Source organism: Patiria miniata, unplaced genomic scaffold (genome assembly GCF_015706575.1).
Source record: "Patiria miniata isolate m_02_andy unplaced genomic scaffold, ASM1570657v1 HiC_scaffold_23, whole genome shotgun sequence".
NCBI lineage: Eukaryota > Metazoa > Echinodermata > Asteroidea > Valvatida > Asterinidae > Patiria > Patiria miniata.
The window spans coordinates 4,138,900-4,149,084 of NW_024037062.1; the positions used below are offsets into that span (position 1 = coordinate 4,138,900).

The 10,185-nt window shown below is 37.7% G+C and overlaps 1 protein-coding gene across 7 annotated transcripts in view; it reads left to right on the forward strand.

The window, feature by feature from the left end:
- The window catches only part of LOC119731148 (multiple epidermal growth factor-like domains protein 10), a 33,317-nt gene extending 24,204 nt beyond the window's left edge, over nucleotides 1-9,113 (forward strand). For 3 of the 7 annotated variants that reach the window (XM_038204182.1, XM_038204181.1, XM_038204185.1), the window contains 6 exons: nucleotides 47-114; nucleotides 2,516-2,566; nucleotides 4,570-4,672; nucleotides 4,992-5,130; nucleotides 6,763-6,835; nucleotides 8,091-9,113. In XM_038204182.1, coding sequence (XP_038060110.1) covers nucleotides 47-114; nucleotides 2,516-2,566; nucleotides 4,570-4,672; nucleotides 4,992-5,130; nucleotides 6,763-6,835; nucleotides 8,091-8,728 — 1,072 coding nt within the window. In that variant the 3' untranslated portion in view covers nucleotides 8,729-9,113. Of the gene's footprint in view, nucleotides 1-46; nucleotides 115-231; nucleotides 291-2,515; nucleotides 2,567-4,569; nucleotides 4,673-4,991; nucleotides 5,131-6,762; nucleotides 6,836-8,090 lie in introns of all 7 variants that reach the window. The other 4 variants (XM_038204183.1, XM_038204186.1, XM_038204184.1 and 1 more) reach the window with 2 other exon arrangements.
- Nucleotides 9,114-10,185: the final 1,072 nt, after the last annotated feature.

Below are 10,185 nucleotides of genomic sequence, written 5' to 3' on the forward strand. Positions count from 1 at the left end.
CCTACTTGTTACTTTCATTCACTGATTATATCACATTTTGAAACAGTTGCCTCAAAAAATTTACCGGTGAGCGATGCCAGTACAAGTCCCTACCACCGGTTCGTCCTATAGTAGGTAAGTTCCCATAGAGGGCGCTGTTACAAGCGTCCATTCCTACTCTTTCTTTATGCAAATTAACCTCTCGTGTTTTCTCCTCCCCTTCCTTTTTTTTGTACGTTGCCTTGGTCACAGCTGTCCCACACACTTTGGAGGGACGAGATGTCAGTATGTCAAACCAGGTTACTCTCTGAGTAAGTAATTATGCAATGACGTGCCCAGTATCAAATCACACACTTGTAGCATCTTGTCACCTGGCTGCCAATACAGGGAGCTGCTCATCATCGCTTCAACTTGTAATCTATTTCTGTTCTACTTACTTTTTTTCTTCCTTTAGTCCTGGGATGTCCCAAAAGGTTTCATTCTTGGATTGCAGCAAACAGTAATCACCTTGTGAAAGTGTAGTTGGTACAAGAGTTTTGTAAATGGCAAAATTGTCATACAGTGTACTTAAAAATAACATACTAATTGAAGCAAAAACAAGAAAACTGTAAAGCACCAATACGCTTGCCAGAAAATGATGCCAAACTAGACTTGTCGCATCTTTTTATGAACAGAGCATGGGACTTTCCCATTCGTCCTCTTTTTTTCATAAAATAATCAGGCAGAGTCATATGTGTTTTAAAAAATTCTCAGTACACATTGTTAGCTTGCAAGAATGTTGACAAATAAAATATTTTAAAAGTTATGACATGATCTTGTGAAAAATAAGAGTAGGCATACACATTAATACAGTGACAAACTTGTAATCCATAAAATCTCCAAATGGTCAGAATGCATTATTAATTTCCAATCTGCAAATCATGAAACTTCAGTTGGGACATGCCCTCTTCCCTGTTTAATCTTCTTGCTTGCCTTCTGTGATTCCCACCATGAGGGCGCTCTTTATCATTCCTGTCCAGGTTTCCATGTTGCTATTTTTAGATTCCCTGCTGTGATACCATACTTGTTCTGTTCTGTTGAATGACTTTGTCTTGTTTCATTATTTTTTGTATCTTTTACTTTTGCACTATGGTAGAACATACTCATGTAAGAGTTATATCTTCTGAAACCATGTCCTATACTGAACAATGTACATGTAGTTTTATTCACTTTCTGTCTAAACCTTACGGTTGCTGTGATTTTTTTCTAAATGCCAAAGTTCTTAACTTTGTTTCAGTCTTCCGTGTTCAATTCTTATACTAGTACTGGTAGGTATCTTCTAATAACGACTAAACCTGTTCTATCAGATTTTACTTGATACTCAGCAAAAAATTCAACTATGAATTGGGTAACTTATATACTTCTTGTAGTCATATGGAAGCATCTGGGCTCTTAATTTTCCATCATCTAACAATATGCTTGATAAATGATATGGGCACGTGTTGCATGGACCATTGCATCGTTGGAAATTACTTTTATGGTCAAATGAGGATTCATCAAGTATAACAAATCTTTGGATGAATGAAATTCAGATAAAAAAAGATATTGAGGCACTTTTTTGTGAAGGGGGGTACGTGATACTCCAGTACCACTAGTTGGAGTGAACGATTAAAGGTTGAAGAGGTTTTCCTGTATTTGCTAGTTCTCATCTACATGAACAAAGAAGTCCTGATGACAAGATGTAGTGACCAAGAAACTTTGCAGCATACAACACAGATAAATTACTCAGTGAAACAAACCCAGAAAAGATTCAGGATGAATGCATTGCATATATGGAAACTGTACTTGTTTGTATCATGTGTTGGCAACATCCCAGCATTCCTTTGGATCGTGCATATGATGATATTCTGCATGTTCCCTTTGCCACATCCTCCCGTTAATGGAATGTGCCATGCATAAGTACCATTTGGTATTGTAATTCAGGATGCATGAACAGTTCAACAAGGCTCCTGCAAACCAGTCAAGGGAACTGTACATGGACTTCACACGTAACTACCTTGTCATCATAATGGTGCAAAACATGACAATGACCTGGTGATATCACCACCGATTTTTGCAGATTTATTCTAAAATGAGTTGTCTGCACTCTGCGTCACTCGATGTGCAAACCAATGTGTGCACATCATGAATGCTGGCCTTTTCCATCTACAGTTCCCGGACACAGTCCGTACGTATCTATAGACCAATCTGGGCATATTGTCAATTCTATCACCAAGGCCCCCTTCAATGGCCAAAGCATTGTGCTAGCTATTGTTCAGATAATCCCTTATGGGGCAGTTGCTTTGTACAATAGCATACACAATGGTTTCTCCATTGAAGGGGGCCTCATGAGTGTACGGTGATCACGAGCCTGGTTTCATGTTGTAATGTTTACCTGAAATGCTACTCAGTTCTGTTAAATGTAAATGTATTATGTTTGTCAGCTAGAACCAGTTTGGTGACTGTCCAAACCATTGTGGTCTTGTCTTGATCATGTGACACTCATTATTGTTGTTAGGTCCACCCCTCCATCATCGTGCACATCGGGTCAAACGCTATATGTTATCTGGTATGTTGTCATGCTCCATCCTATGCATCATGAATATGCATGAAGCAAGCAAGCATGAGTCGGTCTTATTCAAAGCACAATGTACCTTTACATTAAAGGTAACTTGTACTAAGAGAGAAGTGAACTATAATTTGATTTCATGCACAAAAATAAAGGAAAACATCTTTACATTATAAATTAATAAAAGCATGGATATATTAACATAATTTCTTAATTATGCTTGTGGTTACATATTCCTTTTTTATAGTGATTTCCTTTTATTTTCCAAAGTATTTTACCCAATTCTTTGGAATTGGGTTGACTGGAAAAATAATGACAAAACTTCAGTTCAGATTTTAAACAATGATGTTTGATTTGGAAGGTCATTGTTGCATTCCAGTTTTTGTTGAATGTTCAGGAGATTAGCATGTTAGCAAAGCAATTGTCCTTCCATCCTCGATGCGCTTCTGCTCATGACTTAATCATATGTGCATGACAAGTCCATTGCAAGTTGTAACATCACGTACATTTTGACATAGATAAGAAACGTATATAGTATCATTAGTAGTTAGTAGTTTAGAGTAAAACAAGGATAGCTCAGGAGCTGTGTTTAAGAGCAGCGTAGCAATGATTCATTGGGGGGGGGTGAAAAAACCCATGACCAAAACATGGGGGGAAGGGGTATGGGGAAGAAGAGAGGGGTAGTCATGTGTTCTGATCAACACGCAGAACACACTCTCTACACAAGGCCTGTTTAATGCGTGTACATGTACCTCGCTGTATGCATACAATACATGGATTCAACCAATCTCAGGGTGTCTCTCAAACCCCAGCTATGTCTCTGTTTTACGGCCATCTGACGATTTGAAATTTCAGGTGGACAAACATTCGGTCACCTCCCCTCCCCCCCCCCCCCAAAAAAAATATCACCGCTTATATGCCGGTGAGTGGTGTGCAACTAGGAAGGGTTTGTTTTTATTTTTATAATCTGCTTGTTTTGCTTAACTCTGTAAGCATAGTAAAGCCTTTTTTCAACATCTGTATTCTGTGGTCTTTACTTTTAACCAAATTTTCTTTATTTAGTACTTTTTTGGTGGAAAGTGCTCAAATTTATTTTATTTAAATATACTGTATACAATCACTCATTTTTATATATCTTTTCTGTTAAACATATTAAAAGTATTACTAGTGCGGTATGGATTGTCAGTTATAGGAAATATCCATCATTGTATGTTTTTCCCCCCGTGTCGAAGAAGTTTATTATCCTGAACTTCCATGCTGACCATCCATGTTATGTTTATTGTGGTCTGATGAGTGCATTCATAAATTCAAGAAATACATTTTACTGTTGTGTGTCATGTTAAAATGCAAACTGACTGCACTACAGGAATCACTTATGAGCTCAGCTTTATATCGCACTCCAAGACCAACTGGGCTTCATAAATCCTTACTTTTTGAGGTTAAGATTTTCAGAAATGTCCAGTTGTTGGTGTTTATTTTTAATTGCAGATACTCAGGAAAGTTTGAAGCTCTCAGGGAATTGATTTGTTTTAGTAAAATGTGATTGCTAGATGGATTATAAGACGTCCTTGACAGTCCTGTCAGTACACAATAAGAACAAACCTCATAAGGAACAGTTACCACTCCATGTTGCTGATCATTTTTACATTTTTTTGTGTGTTTTCTATATCAATTAAAATTGACTTTAGTTTGCAAATCTTCCACAGTCTCGGCTTATAGGCAAAGAGAAACACTGTCAGACAATCGTCGATTGTCTGCTATTATCTATGCGTCAATCAATGTTTCAGTTTGCGTTCTTTGTTGCACTCAAGGATTGTCTGTGGTATATGTTACACATTCACAAACAAGTTTTTTTCAGTTTTGCCGAGAAGAGCATTTGTAGCAAAGGTCTTTTAAAATGCAGGAATATTTAAGAGACATGTATATGAAAGAACTGTCATCCCCGTTGCTTAAAAATGAGAAAGTGCTAATAAAAAGAATGCCACATTTTTTTTTGTTTTCAGATACACAAGATAGTTCTCGCAAGTTGATAATCACCATCTGTGTAATCTTCGTGGCTATGCTGATTGTCACTGGTCTGGTTGTCATTGTTTATGTCCGAAACAGGTAAGACAGTGACACATTTAAGCTGATTGTAAAACATATTTGCATTGTGATGAGGATATGTGTGTAATGTCTGTACAGTGTGGAATGATACAACCTTTTACATTTCTCATGAGTTCTTGTTTTGGAATCAATGACTCAGTATAGAATAATGAGGGTACAATCATTACTAATACAAAAGCCATCCTTGGACCGTGTTGTCACTTGTCTGAGTCATGTTTCCATTCAAGTGTTGCAAGGTGGAGTCTTTTGAGCTTTCATGTTTTGTAACAATTTGTAATATCTAACTTATCATGTTTGATGCATTGGTGATGTTTATCAGGAACGCTCGTGAGAAAGAACGTCAGGAAAAACTTGAAGAGATAATTCGAGATCAGCGTAATGGGATGAGACTGCGAGCCTCATTGCAGTCAACAGGAGCTGGAGGGAGCTACCCGGCTGATGACATCGAGATGACTAGTGTAAGTCACAGCTATCACAAAGTTTAATTTTGCAGCTTATTTCCTTTCTTGACAATCTGTAATGAGTTTGAATAAGTAAAACTCTAGAAACCTTATTTTTTTTTTTATTTATTACATTTCATTTCTTTACCCAGGGTATGCCAAAATAATTTAAAACTGGTCTGGCATTGGGGCCCTGCATACATCACTGTACTATACCATTTTATTTCTCGGTAATAATCAACAAATACATGTACACAGAAGACCAAAGTTACAATGAACACATAAAACGGAAAGCTTTAGATACAAAAACAAACAAGCATTTAAACAAAATACCATTCAGCTCCCAAAGGATTGCCAAAAAGAAACATTGTTTCTGTCTAGGGGTTATCCAAGCTGAATGGCATACATGAAAACAATTTAAAAATACAATTAAAAAAAACACATGGAATTAATGCATTGTAAAACTATTACATGTATAACTATTAAGCAACATCGCTAAACAGACTATACTAAGGTAAAGTAAAGACAAAGAATGTGTATATACATTTGTGCAATCTAAATATCTAAGGCTAATGATTGGCTGATTTATGGGAGGGGCGAAAACCTTGTGAAAACCCTTTTAGGAGAAAACACGGGGAAATTCCCATCCGGCTCCCTATTTCTATGGCAACTAAGTTTGTCAATTCCGTAGATCAGCAGAGATGTAGATCAAACAAATAAAGACAATGGAAATGTTGATATTTTTGCAGGAATATTACTTACTGAACAGTTTTACGTAGTTCAGATATGAATGAGGTTAGAGAAGTCACACTTTTCAATTGTACATGCAAATTATTCCATATAATTCGGGCGATTCACAAAGAGTTTGCCACGGAGAGTTCATTTTCCCAGTGCATTGTGGGAGATGGTTGACAAATTTGCAGCGCGGGACATTTGAAATTGTTAGTTTTTTCCAGTCAGTAGTTTCATAGCATATGATTCGAGTATATGTTTGCCCTTTACTTTTTTTTTTATCAATATGGTGTTTTTTGTAAGGCGTCAGAATGCTATGCCCCAATCTATTACAAACTAGCTCAAGTTGTCTACTGACACTCATTCAAATGGACCATGTTTTGTTGACCGTAAACCTGAAAAATGAACTCTCCATGGCAAACTCTTGGTGGCGCACTGCATTGTGAATCATCCGAATTGTACCAGTAACAGCAAAGCTTGTGGCATAACATTTTTTTCACAAAAGGAATCTTCAGTGCCTTGTCAGTGGATTGTCTAGTTTCATGAATCTGAATAATCTACAAGCACCATTTACAATTGAGATCTAAGTAGTTGATTGTCTTGGTCGTTGTTGTCATTTCTCAACGATTTATATCAGAATCTTTAACTGTACAAGAAATGGGCGTTTCACATGCATCTGGTTTTTGGACACCATTCTAAACACAAACCAGGCACACTTTACACATATCAGTTCAAAACCTAATCTTTGGTTTAAAATAAAATGCCTTTTCTATCTGTTCTCCAATGTCAAGACAATTCAATAAAGCGCATGAGTTTGTTAACAAATATTCAAGAAGATAATCTCTTTTTTTCCAAAACATCAATTTTATCAACATTTGCACACAATCTGATTGATTTCATTTGCTTGTTTGTGTTTAGTTTCGCAGCAACCCCAACCAGCAGCCACAGGTCAAGATGGTGTCCGAGCAACAGCCTATCGATCGTTGCCAAGGTAGGGGATCATTGTCAAGAAGTCATAATGACAGTGTGAATGGCCAGTCAGCTGGGCATTTCCACGGTAACTCACTTTACGCTGAAAAGGGGGTCTTCCCTCAACGCTGTGCTGCTACTCTATGAAGTCAAAATCCCTGGAAGTTAAAGGGTCCATGAAATGAATTTTTCTCGGGAATATGTTTTGTGCAAGTTTCTACTCTTCTTACACGTGTGAAAACTATTTGACATCCCTTTTTGGTTAATCTTTTTGAAAAGTGCACTTCTTTAAACATTTAAAATTGTTCATGCTTTTCCGGGAAAGTGAGGGCGCTGTTGCTGTGATTGTTTGTGTTTTCTGTTAAAATTGTGAACCAAAAAAATTAGCTCATTGAAAACATTTGTGAGAAAAGTTTGCTCATTGGCTTACTGCCATGTACTAAAACAACAATGAATCTCCAAAGAAAAGAAAATCCACAACAGCAAAGTATCCAAAATCTGGCAACTTTGGTGCAGAAATAGCTGTAACATTGAGGTTTCTGCCTGAAGTGACATTGCAATTTTGCTCATGAATATGGACAATTTGCATTAGCATTAAAACCAAAATGGCACCAAAAAACCCCTTGCAAATGGCAAAATGAAAATTGAAACTTGGGTTAAATGAGACACAAAGGTGCACTTTCAAGGGTATCATTAAAATAAATTACATTACATGGACCCTTTAATTTAATGTTACTAACTTCAACAGAGAGGCCAGCGAAACATATTTCTGTTGGTTTGGGCATAAGTTTTTATCAGTAACTTTCGTTACCAAAAAGGACATGGCAGAAATTTAAATACTTGCATTTGAAAGTTTGCTCGTATTGTGCACTGTTCCTACCATGATATAGAGGGATGTGTTTTGGTAACTCAGGTTACGGTAACTCGTGTTACAGTGTTTCCTTCCATCTTTGGTACAATTTAAAACATGTAAAAACCTATTAATCAAATAAAATAAAAACCTCTTTTGGCATAAATATGAACCTTTCTGCCATAAAAAAACAAAAATCACAATAACACTTGTATTGTGCATGTGAAGACAAGATGCTAAAACGACTCCGTAAAATCCAATATTTTAGCCGCCCCAAAAAAGGGGTTTGGACCAAAAACAATACATTTCACCATATTCCTATCGCACTGACAAACTCAAATGAAAGGCTCTTGTTGTCCCCTTTAATTTGATACTTCATTTGAGGTTGAGATAGTTCTGAAGATTTCATACATTGTCCACTGTTCAGCTGTGTCCACTGTTGCACGGAATTGTCCAGCAAGATCCTCTCAAACAAGCCTGCACTCCAACGCTAGTCAGGGGGACACCAGGGGCAATTCAGCTACCAAAGGAGGTAAAGAAGGCTATGAGGCTGTGCCAACACAGGAACCTACAAGTCCTGAGGGGGTACCAGCTAAGAATGACTCAGATACATCATTGGAAGGGCCAGGAGACCCAGACACATTGCCTGACAAACACCCACGGGCATCTAGTGATCTGGGCAGTGAGAGTGAAGAATCAGATGGAGAGGGTGATGTCATTGATGTACCAAACCCTCAGATACAGGCCCTCCAAAACCACCTGGGGGGTAGCGACCATGACAGTGGGGACTACACATGGGATGAGCATAGTTCCCCTGGGTTACGGATAACATCACCGTACGCACATGATACGTCACCCTTGCATCAACCAAGAGGTAGGGGGCACTTGAATGGTGTTGAAAGCAACAGGTCACCTGATCAAGTCAATATCCATGAAAATCCTCTGGAGAATCCAGGCTCCAAGACGGATGCAATGAATAACGTCATGTCTGGCAGTCCTAAGGATGCCTACTATGCTGACAGGTTAAAAGATGTGGTAGAAGGCAGCCCACCGTCAGCCGTTTGAAGCCATTCACATCTTTGCATTGTAAGATAAAGCCTTGATATTTATATTTGATAAGTGTATAGAGAGCCTACTGTTCAAAGTTTGTGTTTAACCAGAATGACAAATCTCACAAGTGAGATGATACGTTATGAGAGATAAGCCAAGTGAAGAAGAAATGGGAGATAGGTTTGCTTTTTAAAATAGAATTTTGCAAGTTGTTGCTTTTGGTAGTTTTCATTGGTTGTAACATTTTTATACAATTTTCTCCATTCCAATGAATGGGTTCAAAGAAAAATGTTGAGATTGAAAAATCACTGTGTCAAAGTGTCTAGCCGGTAGCCAGGAAAGGTGATTAACCCTGCCAACCAGGGGAGTTGCTAGAACATTTTCAAAGGGGGGGGGGGGGGGGGGGGGTTGGACCAAATTTGCATACAAAACATCTGACAAGCAAACAAAAAAAGTCTTCAAATTTACAAATTTGCCGACAGAAAAAGTTATTGGAGGTGTGAAAAGTAAAATTTGCTGACAAACTTGCAACGAAATATTTGACAAGCAAAAAAAACAAAGCAAAAAAGGGTCCTCAGATTTCGAAATTTGCCAACAACAGTAAAATAATAAAAGGCCCTCAATTTTTACAAATTTGCCAACAACTATTATGGATTTGCCGACAGAAATTTTGAATGGGGGGTGTCACACCGCCCCTCTAGCGACTGCCCTGCTGCCAACTCAGTGGTTGAGCTAGTGCATTAACGCTTAGGAATATAGAATTGCATAGCGTATGTACTATTGTTCAGAAAATGTGTAAACTTACATGTATAAAGATTATTTTCTTCATAATGGACCAAAAGCAAGAAATCTGAGAATCCCGACACTGGTTCCCCTATCCATTGGTTTTTTTATTCCATTATTGTTCAAAGTTTCTTATATGTCCTCTTTGGACCTCAACTCTTAAGTACCAAATATTCATTAGACAAAATAAGAGATTGTTTCCAACAGGCAGCATTTCAATCACACACAGTTCTATTACGTTTTAGGACAAGGCATTGATTTCCCTTTGTTCCTATAATATGACACTCCCAAATAGATTAAGCACACACACTTTTGTTGAGGACCACTCTCAACAAAAGATGTATGTTTGCGGACCACAAAGAATCTGTCCTCAGGATGTATGCAGTATGCTGCACACACCCACATCCTTAATGAACAAATTTGACAGCTTAACTAAGTCAATATTAATCATGTTAACAAGTAACATCCATTTTGAAATACCAGACTAAATAAACTGCAGCCAAACATGCCAAATCATCCAGTCTTGTATACAGGACAGGAAGACAGTCAAGCAACACTGCTATGACATTGCATACTTATCAACTGGGGCCTCATAATGCTTCTTTTTTTCTGAAGTGAAGCCTTTGAAGTTTTGAATTTTCAAGTGGAGCAAAAAATGCAATGTTAATATATTATCTACATAATGCCTT